The following is a 15,359-nucleotide window of genomic DNA, read 5'->3' on the forward strand; positions in this document are numbered from 1 at the left end:
AAAGAAGCAAGTGATTGCTAAATAGACTCAGGAGCAAGTCCTAGTTATTCCAGGGCAAATGTGTCTCTGAAAATGGAAAATAGTCAGTTCTGGAGCTGACTAAATGGGTAATGGCGCCCAACAGTTTTTACCCATAGGAAATGTTATCACACAGGAAGAAATATACCCTGCATCTGAGCAGTCACTGTCTAGCCCAAGGCTCAGAATATCTAGGAAATGTTTCATTTACTAGATACACTCAAGCCAATCACCTAACTACTGCCTGGTAGCAGTGATACTGAGTAAGCAGTTACAGACTTCTCATCCTTCTGTCAGGGGCATTTCCATCATGAGCCTCTAGTCCCACAGAACAGCACATTATGTCCAGCCCTATAAAGGGCAACTCTTCACTGTGTCCATTTTCAGACAAAAGCTGTCCATCCTTTCTAAAACTTTAATGGTACTCAAATCTCCTAAATAATCATACTTTACTATTAGGTCATTTTCTTTAATAGTCATGGTGGTTTGAAAGGAAAAAAAAAAGTATTTGAAAATCCTCCTTGCCTCCTTGCTCTTCAAGAAAGGAATGAAGCATAAGGGACTGACTTCTGAGGCTGTGTCCTGAAAGGGCATTCCAGTCTGTCTCCCTCTTTCCGGACATGGACCTTTCTTTAACAATCTGAGCTACCACATAAGAGGCCTACCTACTTCAAAGCCTCTGTGCTACAGGAACCGCCCAGAAACACAAGCAGCTGAGAGCTTGCAGAACCCAAGCTGCTCCAGATCTCAAGCTGGTACTTTGAAATGACCCCAGCAACCATCCAACTACAACTGCCCAGAAATAACCATTAATAGCTGCTGTTCTACACCTTAAATTGGAAGTGGCCAATTACAATTAAAAAATGATGATGATGATGATAACCCTTAGCATTTTCTCCTCTGGTCTTTTTCGACTGGTATGAACAAGGCCTGATTTATGTTTTACTATTTACATCTTCCTAACCAGTTAGTTCCTTTAGCTGTACTAAATTTGAAAAACTTTATACCTATAAACATCTTTAAATATCTCAAGTATCTTATTTACAAGTCAATTTAACCTTTAGTTTCATCTTTGAAGGGCTGGGTGGTGGCACACCCATTTAACGCATACATCACCAAGCACAAGGTCACTCGGGTTCAAGCCCCCCAATCTCCACTTGCAAGGGAGAAGCTTCTGGACCTGCAGGTCTGCAGGTGTCTATCTCCTCTACACTTCTATCTAATATAGTAAAAAAGAAATGGAGGGGAGGGGATATGGCCACCAGGAGCACTGGATTTGTAGTGCTGGCACCAAGCCCCAGTGATAAGCCCCTGGAGACAGCTCACCCAGTACAACATGTGCTCACCATACCTGTAGCCCCAGACTCAAGCCTCAGCTCCACAAGAAAGAATCACGGGTCACAACTGAGACAGCCCATGAATGGGGGAGCAGTGCACTGATGTCCCTGCTCTCTACCTCTCTCTAAAATAAAGGGGGTGGGGGTGGGGAGGGACTTTTCTTGCTTTGGTTCACTGATATAGTCCAAGTTCTGGCCCAAATAAAGTCCCTAATAATTTTTTTTTTACTACAATGAATGAATAAATTGTTGTCTAATTTTTAAGTGCTTTCCAGAGCACTCATTTATAATTGAGTTATGGTGGGGGGGGGCTCTTAAATTTTACAAGACCTCTGGGTGATCTGTGAATGGCACATGGAAATGATAAATTTTGGGGGGGGGGGGTCAGGAGGTGGCACACCGCGTTAAGCAGTGTCACATAGTATTAAGTGCAAGGACATGCACAAGGATCCCAGTTCGAGTCCCCGGCCCCCCACCTGCAGGGTAGTTGCTTCACAAGCAGTGAAGCAGGTCTGAAGGTATTGAAGGTGTCTAATCTTTCTCTCCCCCTACCTTCCTCTCCCCTCTCAAATTCTCTGTCCTATCCAAAATAAAAAAAAAAAAAAGAAAGAAAGAAAAGAAAGAAAGAAAAGGAATAGCCACAGGAGCAGTGGATTCAGTGTGATAACCCTGGAGGCAAAAAGAAATGATAAATTCTCCAAACTTAAAAAGGTTTCTATTGTACATGGGTCCTTTGGCTGGCCCTAATGTGCTGTTTAGTACCAACACTAAAAAAAAAAAAAATAAAAAAAAAAGATGGGGCAGAACAAAGGTATGCACCTAGCAGAGCACAAAGATTACCATGCTCGAGGACCAGAGTTCAAGCCCCAGTTCCAACTGGAGTAGGAGTGGAAACTTCAATAGAGCTGTGGGTATTTTCTGTCTTTCTCTATATCCCAATTTCAAAAGAAAGAAAGAAAGAAAGAAAGAAAGAAAGAAAGAAAGAAAGAAAGAAAGAAAGAAAGAAAGGGAAAGGAAGGATGGGGAGAGAAAGAAAGGGAGAGAGGAAGGAAGTAAGAGGGAGGGGAGAAGGAGAAAAAGAGGGTAGTGGTCGGGGTAGGGTAAGATGAAAAAAAAAAACAAAAAAAACAGCCAGCCACAATAGATTCCTTAGTGCAGGCTCCAAGCCCCAGAGATAATCCTGGTGGTAATTAATCATAAGGGGGCCGACAGTGGGGCACCTGGCTGAATGCAAATATTATTACCAAGTGCAAGGGCCACTCCCCCCACCTGCAGGGGAGATGCTTCACAAGCTGTCAGATAGGTCTGTAAGTGTCTGTCCCTCCCTTCTCAATGTCTCTCTGTCCTGTCAAATAAGCCAGAAAAACAAAACAAAAGAGAGATGGCCACAAGAACAGTGGATTCACAGTGCTGGCACTGAGCCACAAGAATAGCCCTAGTGACAAAAGAAAAAAAAAAATAATGTTAATAATAAATAAAAAAAATTTTAGAGAACCATGCCTTAATTATTTTTACACAAAGTGCCACACTTCCTGCAAGATTCTAGAAGGTAAAAAAATGGAATTAAATCAGCATATTTTAATTCTGTGTGATTTTCATTTATTCTTATTGTAAACGAGTATTAGAATTTTATTTTTTTCCTATTCAAAGAAAACTCATATACATGTATATAAAAAACTGAAACTCTCATCTGGCATGCTGGTCCTTATTCTCCTCAGGTGTAAAAATAGGAAGATCCTAAAATCCTCCCTGGTGTAAATCTTCAACATTTCGAAAATGAATTTCAAATCCAAAGTTCCAAGTCAAATAGTAGTACTAAGTATTATAGCCTAACATTATAAATAATAGCAGGTATCCTGGAAAACTGAAGATAATCTCCCACTAACCACAAAGACAATCCCAGGACCTCAACAATTTTCTAAGAGAACAGTTTAGGTCCACTAGACCCCAGGTGTGCAGACATGCCCAAGCCAGGAGCTGGCACACTGTCAAGTGCTTCTGCTTTGCCCCATTAACACCACTTCAGACAAGCTTTCCTCGTGGAACCACACTCAATTACATCTACATAGAGGAGAAATGCTGAAAAATAATGTGGCTGGACTAAATTCAATGTGTTGGTTTAACTAAATACATCAGCCTTAGAACTTCAGAATCAAGGAGAAAACTAAGAGCAAGCTGGGAAAGTTGGGCTGGTTCAAGAGCTCCCCTCCAGACAAACAGAGACGATAGCTAAGAGTCAAAATGTAAAATGCCCACTACTTCCAAATACTCATTAGAATGAGTGCAAAAGCAATTCTGAGGCAGGAAATTAAAATAAGAAATCAAGTCTTCAAATGGCAAGGCTCACCAACATACATCGAATATATGGCATAAAGCTGTGGTTGCCCATAGGCCACACTGACACAAAACCAGGTCACAGATTCAAATGAACTTTCTTCATCTCATGAATGAAAGAACTAATACTGCAGAGATAGATGACTTGCCCAAGACCAGATGACTGGACAGCAGCAGGAACAAGCCTCCTGAATCCAAATCCAGTCTTTCCAGATCACAGCACTCTGTTCTACGGCACAAAATTAAACACAAAATAACACACTCCAATTCTGTACAAATTGGATTACCTGATGAATGTCAAAATCATAAAGCCTTCTAAAGACAGATAAAATGTACTCTGAGACTAACTCTTTCTTAGTTATACAGGAATTCAGAAATGTATTTTTAACTATTTCAATTCACCTTTGGGTCTTAGAAGACTAAGCCTGACATAACACTCTTTTTCCATTTAAACCAGTATTATCACATGAATATAACCATAAACCATCTTCAAATACCAGCAAAGTACTATGTGAAGTCGAGAATTTGAAACAATGAAAACAATCAGGCTGTGTGGTGGCACACCTGGTTGAGTGCACATATTACAGTGTGCAAGGACCCAGTTTTGAGCCTCTGGTCCCCACCTGCAGAGGGAAAACTTTGCAAGTGATGAAGCAGGGCTGTGTCTCTGTTTCTTGTCTTCCCTTCCTCTAGATTTCTAGCTGATTCTATCCAATAAATAAATAAATAAATTTAAAAATTACTTAAAATAAGAAGACATTTGCCTTATTCCTTTTCTTGTTTATTAATGATTTAATAGTGATTTACAAGATGAGATACATCACTCCCACCACAAAGTCCCCACTTTCCTCCAATAATCACCATAGTTCTCCCAAATGTCACAGATAGGGATTGACTATTTATATACTTTTTTGTTTGGCCGTATCACGTCCATGTGTTTTAATTCTGTATGTTCCACAACACTGAAATCATAGCTGTCTTTCACTTGCTTATTTCACTGTCAGTCCCATCCATTTAGTCCCAAAGGACACAGTTTATTCTTTTATACTATTGAGTAGACTCCACTGATATGCCCCAATGACCTTGCCGCTTCCTCCTCTATATTTATAATACTTAAATGAGTGATTTTTATTTCATTGTTAAACTTTTCCCCTTACTCTAACTACTCCTTGTAGATTTTTCCCCAGATATTTTTAATTGTTTTATTTGTTATTCTTCTTTTTCTAGCGTTTGCCCTTCTTCCGTAGCCAGTCAACAGCGTCAGGTTGACTGGGATCCATGTGGATTCAGTCGGCTAGGAAGGATCGTCAGTTTCCCCAATGAATGGGTACTCACGGGATGCACCTAGCAGGTTACAACTGTAAGATTACAGGGTCGAGTTCCCTACCACACCCACCACCAGAGTTCTATGTCCTCACCTCCCACAACCCAGGAGGTCACAGGGTCAAGCCCAGCCTGTGCACAGTGAACAGAAGGAGCAGAGCCCTACACCAGCTCAAGTATCCCCCTATTCCACTCTGTCAACACCCCAAATATTCGATAAATTCTCTTGCTGCACATATGGATGAAACAACCTGAACAGCCACAATTTATGTTCTTATTCCTGGATGGGATCTTTCACAAAGTGGGAAAAACAAACGGAACATCACTGGCTACATGTAAACTGTTCCCATGCGGTAAAGAATCCTAGACTACTATTAAAATGGGGATTACCAATCTGGCTGAGAGGCCGGAGGAGCCCCTGTTGTGCCACATGTGCCCACCCAGGTCTGCGTTCTCAGCACTGCAGCAGCGGAGGGAGTTCCCATGGCGTGGATCAATCGATTTCTCTTTCTTTCCCCCTCTCTGGATTGGTGAGTGTTTAAGAGTCACAAAAAATATGTAGTTATCAGCAACAAACACATGAAGAGTAATGTCTACAGAAACTATCTTCACTATCTATTTAAAAAAAATAAAAAGTATTAGAGAAAATAAATAACCCCCCAACCCTGACTCCCAAGCATGGTGTTAGATCACTAGACTCTTCCTCCCTGCCACTTGTGTCACCTGTTATCACTTGATTCTTACAGGAGCTGCCTAGTGCCTCACTGACCTGAGGCTCCATGAAGACAGAAGTCACCATCTCTGCATCCTAGTACATATGAATTTACAGCTGGAGTTGGCAAAAACACTTACTGAGGATAGTAAAAGAGTAAAATCAGGGGTGGATAGTATAATGGTTATGCAAAGAGACTTTCAGGCTTGAGGCTCCAGAGTCCTAGGTTCAATCCCCCATACCACCATAAATCAGAGCTGAGCAGAGCTCAGGTAAAAAAAAAAAAAAAAAAAGAGTAAAATCAATTTTCTCTCTTCCCTTATTCATTCTTCCCATTCAAGAAAATTTAAAATATATATACCAACAGCCATAAACCCAACCACTGACTACCAGAACTATGGCATCACAGAAACTGAAATAGGAAAAGCCTAAATATCTAGGCTAGTTCTGATTTCTTATCTGTAACCACATGGCCAGAGAGCCAGACTGAAAAATAAAATCCATAAACAGAGCACCAGTTTTGCATGGCCTGGCCTTGGCCTGTGCCCCCTCAGATACCACATGAAAACAAGACAAAAACAGAATGTCACAAGATATAAGTGCTTTGGTGTCTCTCAAAATAAAATAACCTTTTTCATTCAGAAAAACATTTCCATTTCTTAAAAAAAAAAAAACTGGTTAAATATAGCAGTCCCCACAATATCTTAGAATTTACCAGAGATTGAATCTTTGTGTCAACTGCAAAAGGATTCTACATTTCCAAAGATGTTTCTAAGAGTCAAAAAGCCCTGGGGAGAAAAGCAAGTAACTGTTTTGAAGGCCCCTTTGCTCAAGAGTTTTGAGCTATCAGGCTGCAGGTGTCTTGCTGTCTCTCTCCCCCTTCCTCTGGCTATCTCTGTCAAATAAAGTTAAAAAGAAGTTATCATCTGGGGAGGAAGAGATGGCCGCTAAACTCCTGACTCCTGTCTGTGCAGGTACTGGATTTATTCTCCATCAGGGACTGGCTGCATCTATAACAGGAAGAGGAGCAGCTGCCAACACTCAGTCCACATGTCATCTCTGACCTGCCAACTGCCCTCCAGCAGACATCTACTCCCCTTCCCTGGGCAGTGACAAAAATGGGGACTTGACTTGGTACAAGCATGTGGCAGCAATTTGTATTCATACCCTTCTGGCATGTGCAGCAAGCAAGGAAAAGTAGTTCCTACATTCCCCCCAAAGAATAACTTCCAAAAGGCTGCACTGCACCTTCTCCACATACAGGGCTCACAATACTTGGTCAGCAGAAAAACACAAGTGCTCAAGAAAAAAAGATTTCTAGGAGGTGAAAAATTAAAATACAACTATATTATAGAGGTACATTATGTAAAACATGCTCAGAATGAATGCTTAAACTGGATTTCTATGTAATTAAAGAGAAGTCACCTACCGGGTGCTCCCCAAATGCAGGTGGTGATAAAAGCCCTAACTGGACTAGTTCAAGTTACTTCTGGAGGGCAGGCAAAACCACTCTTGAACATGAGGAGCAATAAGATCCTGTTTTCATCACTGAGGCATTAAAATAGCCCTGCCATACTGTCTTCGCTCCTTAGCTTCTTAATCAAATTAACTTCCTAGCCTCAAATTTGGCTTTCCCTCAAAGCATCCAAAGACCCTCCTCCTCTGCTTCACACATCCCAGAAAGCAACTGTCAAAGAGAGATATTCAAATCAACCTCCACAAAAGGTGCCCATACAAAGGCAGGCTCCAGATTTTCAGACTAAAGAGGAAGACTTGAGGTTTGAACTCTCAGACCTAGAATCAACTTGTCACCAAAATTCTGGAGCAGATTTGGGCTGGAACATAGCCAACTTCCTAAAGTAGGTCCTCAACACTGTTTCTTCAGGAAGAAAACTAACTAGGGCGGGGGTATAATATAGTATAATGGTTATGCAAAGAGACTCTCCTGGAGCCTGAGGCTCCAGAAGTCTTAGGTTCAGTACCCTGCACCACCATAAACCAGAGCTGAGCAGTGCTCTTAGGGAGGAGGGAGGGATGGATGGGATGAGACGGGAAAGAAGGGGCAGGGAGGTGGCGCACAGAGTTAAGCGCACATAGCATAAAGCGTTAGGACTGGCCCCGGCTCCCCACCTGCATGGAGGTTGCTTCACAAATGGTGAAGCAGGTCTGTAGGAGTTAACCTTCTATCTCCCCTCTCCTGTTTCTCTGTCCTGTGGGGCGGGGAAGGTCTCTAGGAACACTGGATTTGTAGTGGTGGAGGAGAAAAAAAAAAGCAATCTATTCATTCCTTCACAGCTTGCTTGCTTCCAAGAATGTACACTGTAATAACACCCTAGAATACCACTATTCAAACACACCCATCCAAAAGGATTTGTGTATACCTATGTTTATAGCAACACAACTTATAATAGCCAAAACCTGGAAGCAACCCAGGTGTCCAACAACAGATGAGTGGCTGAGCAAGTTGTGGCATACACACATACACACACACACACACACACACACACACACACACACAATGGAATACTACTCAGCTACCAAAAATGGTGAGTTTACCGTTTACAGCCCATCTTGGATGGAGCTTGAAGAAATCATATTGAGTGAGGTAAGTCAGAAAGAGAAGGATGAGTATGGGATGATCTCACTCAAAGAAAGAAGTTGAAAAACAAGAACAGAAGGGAAAACACAAAGCAGAATTTGAATTGGAGTTGGTGTATTGCACTAAAGTAAAAGACTCTGGGGTCCCAGAACATGATGGCAGAGGAGGACCTTGTGGGGGTTGTATTGTTATGTGGATAACTGGGAAATGGAGAAAAAAATTCCACTATTACTTGAGTTTCACTCTCTAGGGAGGGTGGGGAGTGGGTGGTAGGAAAGGCTCCAGGGAAGAGTGAGATTCTTAGGTCAAAAGACGCAGCAAAATCCTAGTGGCAAAAAACAAGCAAACACAAACCCAACAGAGAGAGGGCAGGGCAAGATAACATAATGGATATGCAAACAGCTCTCATGCCTGAGGCTCCAAAGCCCCAGGTTCAATCCCCAATCCCCTGCACCACCATAAACCAGAGTTGAGCAGTGCTCTGGTTAAAAAAAAAAAAAAGAAGAACTTGGGAGTCGGGCGATAGAGCAGCAGGTTAAGTGCACATGGTGCAAAGCACAAGGACGGGCATAAGGATCCTGGTTCGAACCCAACTGCAGAGGGGTTGCTTCACAAGCGGTGAAGCAGGTCTGCAGGTGTCTATCGTTCTCTCCCCCGTCTTCCCCTCCTCTCTCCATTTCTCTCTGTCCTATCTAACAAGGACAACAACAATAAAACAAAGGCAACAAAAGGGAATAAATAAATATTAAAATAAAAACTTGCACAATGTTACTTTTCCAAGGTAAGTAAGGCCTACAGTATTTCTACATCTGAGATGACACTGGCTTTTAATACCTTAATATCCTGACAAATATGAGACTATTACAATGCAAGTTACCTAAGTATTTCCCATGTTTTCCTTTTACTCACTGGAGCACCAAGGCTTTGCACATGCATACCACCACTCCAACTTTTCTAGTTTTTACTGTAGAGTGGAGACCACAGCACTTATCACCTGTAGAGGTTCCTTTAACACCATGAAATCACTATGTGATGCTGGAGCAGTGGGTTAGGTGTGCAGGCTCCGAGCCCCAGCAATAATAGCCCTGGTGGCAAAAAAAAAAAGTGAAATAAAATATTGTGGCTGATTTAAGTGATTTGGGTGGTGGTGAAGACGGGGAAGAAAGGGAAGGAGGTTCTAAATGGGGAAAGGATCGAGCTACCAGCCATGCAAAAGTAGCATGGTTAAGATAAACTCAGACATAGGAATTCCCAATTTCATATTATCTCACCTGGTAGCTTTATAGTGCCTAAGAGAAAGGCTCCTTACAGAACCTAAACTGTTTCGATTGCACAATACATACAGTGCCAAAAAGCAAAGCTCAAAGGAAAATTTCACACTTGGACAAGCAATGAGAATTGGTTTATATTGTAACCAACCTGCATCTGACACAGGCTGATTCTAAACAAGTCCTACCACATGTAAGCCCACCCCTTACAAAAGGCCACACGGGAAGGTTATATGGATCAGTTTCCTGACAAGTTTAACCAAAAGTCCAAGTGAAGAGCAAGGGAGAAGTGGGGAGCCGAGTGAAACTCAAAACTTTGAGAGCCAGATGGTAGTGTACTGGATTAGGCACACATAATACCATGTGTAAGGATCCGGGTTCAAGCCCCCACTCCCCATCTGCAGGGGGGGAAGCTTCATGAACAGTGAAGCAGGTGTCTCTTTCTCTCTCCTTCTCTAGCCCTTCCCCTCTCAATTTCTCTGTCCTATTTCAGTAAAATGGAAAAAATGCCCACCAGGAGCCATGGATCCTTAGCGCTGGCACTATAAACTTTAAGACAAGTGGCTGCTCTAAGACTGGGGAGGGTCTCAGAAAGTAAAAATACCTTGGGAAATACACCACATTAAAAAAATAAGAAGAGGGCTGGGTGGTGGCGCACCTGGTTGAGCGCACACATTACAGTGCACAAGGACCCGGGTTCAAGGCCCCAGTCTCCATCTGCAAGGGGAAAGCCTCCTGAGTGGTGAGCAGTGTTGCCAGTGTTTCTGTGTCTCTTTCCCTATCACCCCTTCCCCTCTCAATTTCTGGCTGTCTCTATGCACTAAATAAATATAATTAAAAAATAATCCCAACTAGTAAAGTTTAAAAGGAAAAAATAAAATAAGAAACCACATGGAATAGTGTAAAGAATTCAGACACTAAAAATGAGTGAGTGGACCTCTCACCTATCAGAAGCTAACCCTGAGCCCTGGATAACCTACATCAAATCTCTCAGCCTGTTCTTACGACTTAGTGGGAGAATGGCAAAGTGACTTCTTTGGCACCGTGCTGGTCCTTAAAGAGTAGGCACTTACAGCCTTCTCTCAATCTCAACATGCACATTCATGTTCCTGGCATTATTCTACCACTTACCGGAGATAAGGCTTTTAAACAGATACACAGGACTAACTCATGAAATTCACTAGGAAAAAAAAATGCCACAAAAGTATCTGAGCACTGAATGGTTTCAATGAAGTCAGTGAATGACTCTATCCTGTAATCACTAGAGCAAGCCACAGCTAACAGGGATCCCTTTACTCTGCTTAAGCCATCCCCAACTAGCCACAAACCTCTTGACTGCATCTCCAAAGGCTAATAACAAGAGCTTTCTAAGCCAATGTACATAGACTACCACAGAATTAGTTTAAAAGGCAAACTGGGGAAAGGAGAGGAGTAGCTCAAACTGTAGAGCACTGAATTTGCTTGCCTGGAGCTCTCAGATCTCCCAGGCTATCTGAGGCAGAAAGATTCTCTCGCTTGTCCCTCTCTATCTCATGTGGAACTTTCTCTCTCAAAGACAGAGTTCATGAAATAAATAAAAAAAAAACAGGGCTGGGCGGTAACGCAGCAGGTTAAGTGTGCATGGCACAAAGCACAAGGACCTGTGTAAAGATCCAGTTTGAGTCCCCAGCTCCCCACCCGCAGGGAGGGTCACTTCTCACCCCGTTTTCCGCTCCTCTCTCGATTTCTTTCTGTCCTATCCAACAACAGTGACAGTAATAACAACAATAATAACTACAACAGCAATAAACAAGGGCAACAAAAGGGAGAAAACAGCCCCCAGGATCAGTGGATTTGTTGTGCAAGCACTGAGTCCCAACAATAACCACGGAGGCAAATAAATAAATTTTTTAAAAATCCAAATACAAAATCTACCTCTGGCAGCCAGGGAGGTGGCTCAATGGGTAAAGTATTATTATTTCTTGCATGCTTGAAGCCCCAGGTTCAATCCTTGGCATTGCAAATTATCTAACAGAAATTTGGTATTCTCTCCTTCCCCCGACCCTTCTCATAAATAAATCTATTAAAATAGAAACATAAACTAAGAATAAAAATCAGATGCGACTGTGTTTCTTAAAGCAGAGTACATTTTAATGTTTGAGATATCACACTATTAACACTGAAAAAAAAATTTCACCTTTAACAGGATATGGCTAACTTATTTGGAAAATAAAATATTGAGATTTTAAGGCCCAATCGTTTTCTTGAACTGAACCTGCACTTATTTTCAGTACCATGCTGCCTACAAATCAATTTTTTAAAAAATATTTATTTTTTCCCTTTTGTTGCCCTTGTTTTATTGTTGTAGTTACTGATGTCGTTCTAGTTTGGTTAGGACAGAGAGAACTGGAGAGAGGAGGGGAAGACAGAGAGAGAGAGAGAAAGATAGACACCTGCAGACCCACTGTGAAGCGACTCCCCTGCAGGTGGGGAGCTGGGGCTGGAACGGGGCGGTCCTTGCGTTTCACGCCACGTGTGCGCTTTAACCCACTGCGCTACCACCGGCCCCGACTCCCATCAATTTTTTTTTTTTTGTCTCCAGAGTTATTGGTGGGGCTCGGGTGCCTGCACTATGAGTCCACTGCTCCTAGAGGCCATTTTTCCCAATTTTGTTGCCCTTAATTGTCATTATTACTGTTGCTGTTGTTGGACAGAATAGAGAGAAATCAAGAGAGAGGGGGAGAGAAAGATAAGACACCTGCAGACCTGCTTCACAGCTTGTGAAGCAACCCCCCTGCAGATGGAGAGCCCGGGGCTGGAACCCGGATCCCTTACACAGGTCCTTGAGCTTCATGCCATAGGCGCATAACAACCTGCGGTACTATCCCACCCCTCCCACTCCCGTACAAATCAATCTTAATTGCTTTTCATGAAAAGAACAAAGTATATTGCTCCCTTTGCATCCAAATCGTTTATCACACACATCCCAACCCATCTAAAAAACCAGCAAAAATAGCACACTTTTCTATTACTTGCTTGTATTAAAACTTACCAAACCTTGGTATAATTTCGAATCTGAAGATAGAATAAAGTAGTTTGGATTTCTTATTTTAGCAGTTAGAAGCTTTCCAAAAGCCAATCTCTTCTGGAAAGATTAAGATTATTCTCAACCAAGGTAGTGACTGGGTGATTATATCATGGCGCAACCTCTGAACAAAGGCATCCCACAAATCAACTACTTCAAAACTTAGGATTTATTACTGACTATCTCAAATACTGCCTTCATGAGTCTCAACAGGGGAGGGGAGCCATCTTTACTACTACTAGATTCAGTATGTCCCTATTTGTGGCACTTTCTTAAATTTACAAATACCTGCCACCATGACCCAAAACAAATTAACCTGCCTTCAACTAAACTCTACAACTAAATGACCCTTTATTTATTTGGGAGGTGGAACGGCATTTAAGTGATCCGGGCCAACTTTTTTCAGATGGAGGGAAAGGCAAAGCTCTTAAGTTTTCTTTAGTATAGATTTGGGCTTGAGCCTGGGTCATGCAACATAACAAAGCAAGTACAGTGGCAAAATGACCTTGTTTAACCTAAATATACTTTTTTTTTTAATTTTTAAAAATAATTGTTTGGCACCAGGGTTATTGATGGGGTTCCCTGCTGGCTCTTGATGGCCTTTTTTTTTTTTTTTTTTTCCTATTTTATTTATTTATGTGTTGACAGCACAAAGAAATTGAGAGGGGAGGATAGACAGAGATACCTGGAGACCTGCTTCTGGGCTAGTGAGGTGTCCTCCCTCAGGTGGGGAGTAGGGGTGGCATAGTGGACAAAGCGCTGGACTCTCAAGCCCTCATGAGGTTCCAAGTTGAATCCCTGGCAGCATGGTCCTTTGGTTCTCTTTCTCTGATCCAATCTATCTCAGTAACAAATAAAATCTTTCAAAACTTTTCAGGATTCCTGGTATACAAACTTAAGGAAAAAAATAAAACATAATATATATATATATCACCTACTTCTATCTCTGGTACAGTTTTCCACGTTATAAGACAAGTTATACTAGAAATCTCCCACTTTGCATCTAGGAATGACAGTAGCACACTATGAACCTGGTTCTCAAGTTTACTTGTAAGTCTTGCCATGTACTTACTTAAGGCTCGCATAAAAAGTTAAAATGGCTTTAAATTTTATTTCTATACTTAAAGGGACTATGAAATCGTCTTAAAGTTGCGTAAGTTTTACAATCATGTGAAATCACAATATGGCTACAGCATGGCCCAGGCAGGTCGGCGCCCAGTACCATTCTGCCTGGCACCTGCAGACGGGTCAGCGCCCCCCCCCCCCCCCCCCCCGATGACAAGCAGAGATCTGCTACTTGTGTCACCAGGTCAACAAGCAAACAGGAATCAGGCGTGTAAACCTGAGGCCCGTGGCAGCGAGGCCAAGCATACCCCCCCCCCAACCCTCGGTCTGAACTCTGGGCTCGTTTCTGCAGCCCAGGAAGGGCCTTCCACCGGAGTGACCCCGTGACACAGCCGCCCTGGAGAGGTCGTGTGAGGAGCACAGGCAGAGCCACGGCCCCTCCGCCGGGACGAGCAGCTGCGGGCTGGAGCCCCGATTTTCCCCGAACCCAGCTACACCGGCTTCCAGCTGTCAGGTCGCCGGGAGGGGAGGAGACAGGCAGAGCGGCGCGCACAGGGGCGTGGGCCTCCTCCCGCCCGGGGACTCGCCCCCCGCAGGAGCTTGAAGCCGCCTCCTCCTGGGAGCCCACCGGGTCGCTCCGTTTCTCGCTCGCCACCCCCACCCGCATTGTCTGTCTCTATTCAACTTTGACTAATATGGATTCCTCGGTCTGGGCCCCGCCGGGAACTGGGTTCGCCCAGACACCCCCTCCTTCCCCGAGCTCGGCAGGGCTCGGGGTGGGGGGTGGGGACGGAGCAGGAAGGAGGCAGCAGTGCTTCCCGTCTACACTGCGGCCCATCTCCACCGCGGCCCGTCTACACTGCGGCCCAACTCCACCGCGGGCCCCTTCCCCACTGCTACCCCGTCTCCACCGCGGGTCCCAACTCCACCGCGGCCCGTCTACACCGCGAGCCCGTCTCCACCGTGCTGTCGCCGTCTCCACCACGTCCCCGCCCCCGGCAGCACCCCGAGGCGGGCAGGCGGCCCCGCACCCCGCCGCGTACCTGTCATTGAGCTGGTCCTCCGTGCCCGGCAGCGGGTGCACCACGAAGTGGATGGACGTCATGGCCCCGGGCCCGGGCCCGGCCGGCGGGGAGCAGACGCGGAGCCGCCGCCCAGCGGGCACGGTGGTCGCGGGAGGGCGGGCGGGCCGCGCCCCGGAGACGGCGCAGGGCGAGGGGGAGCGGTCGGGCGGGGCCGGGGGACAGCTGCGGGGAGCGGGAACCGAGCCCGCGCCGCGCGTCACTGCCGGGAGGCCGCCCGCACCGCCAGCAGCGCCGCCGCCATCTTCACTTCTGCCCCAGTTTCTGCGGCTCGCAGGTCCGCGCCCGCGCGGCGGGGGAGGGGCGGAGGCGGGGCCGGACGGGGGCGGGGCTCCGGGAAACGGGCGCTAAGGCCCTTCCGATTGGGCGGCTCAACGTCGCCGGGCCACGACGCTGTAAGGCGCGCGCCGATTGGTTCACCCGCTCCCGACGCTCCCGAGCCGGCAGCGGTGGGGGGAGTGCTCCGGAGAGCACGTGTTCGCTGGGGGCGGGGGGGTGGCGGCCGTGGGGCAGACCGCCTGGGGACCGCAGCTGCGGTGCGATGCTCCCCGGGGAGC

General features: G+C 44.9%; 1 protein-coding gene across 1 annotated transcript in view; it reads right to left on the reverse strand.

The window, feature by feature from the left end:
- UBR5 (ubiquitin protein ligase E3 component n-recognin 5) overlaps window positions 1-15,065 on the reverse strand; it is a 117,910-nt gene extending 102,845 nt beyond the window's left edge. Inside the window, exon 1 of the mRNA XM_060196392.1 lies at window positions 14,764-15,065. Within this exon, the coding sequence (XP_060052375.1) occupies window positions 14,764-14,825 (62 nt within the window). The 5' untranslated portion in view covers window positions 14,826-15,065. The remainder of the gene's footprint in view (window positions 1-14,763) is intronic.
- Window positions 15,066-15,359: the final 294 nt, after the last annotated feature.

This window comes from Erinaceus europaeus, chromosome 1, assembly GCF_950295315.1.
Source record: "Erinaceus europaeus chromosome 1, mEriEur2.1, whole genome shotgun sequence".
Lineage (NCBI taxonomy): Eukaryota > Metazoa > Chordata > Mammalia > Eulipotyphla > Erinaceidae > Erinaceus > Erinaceus europaeus.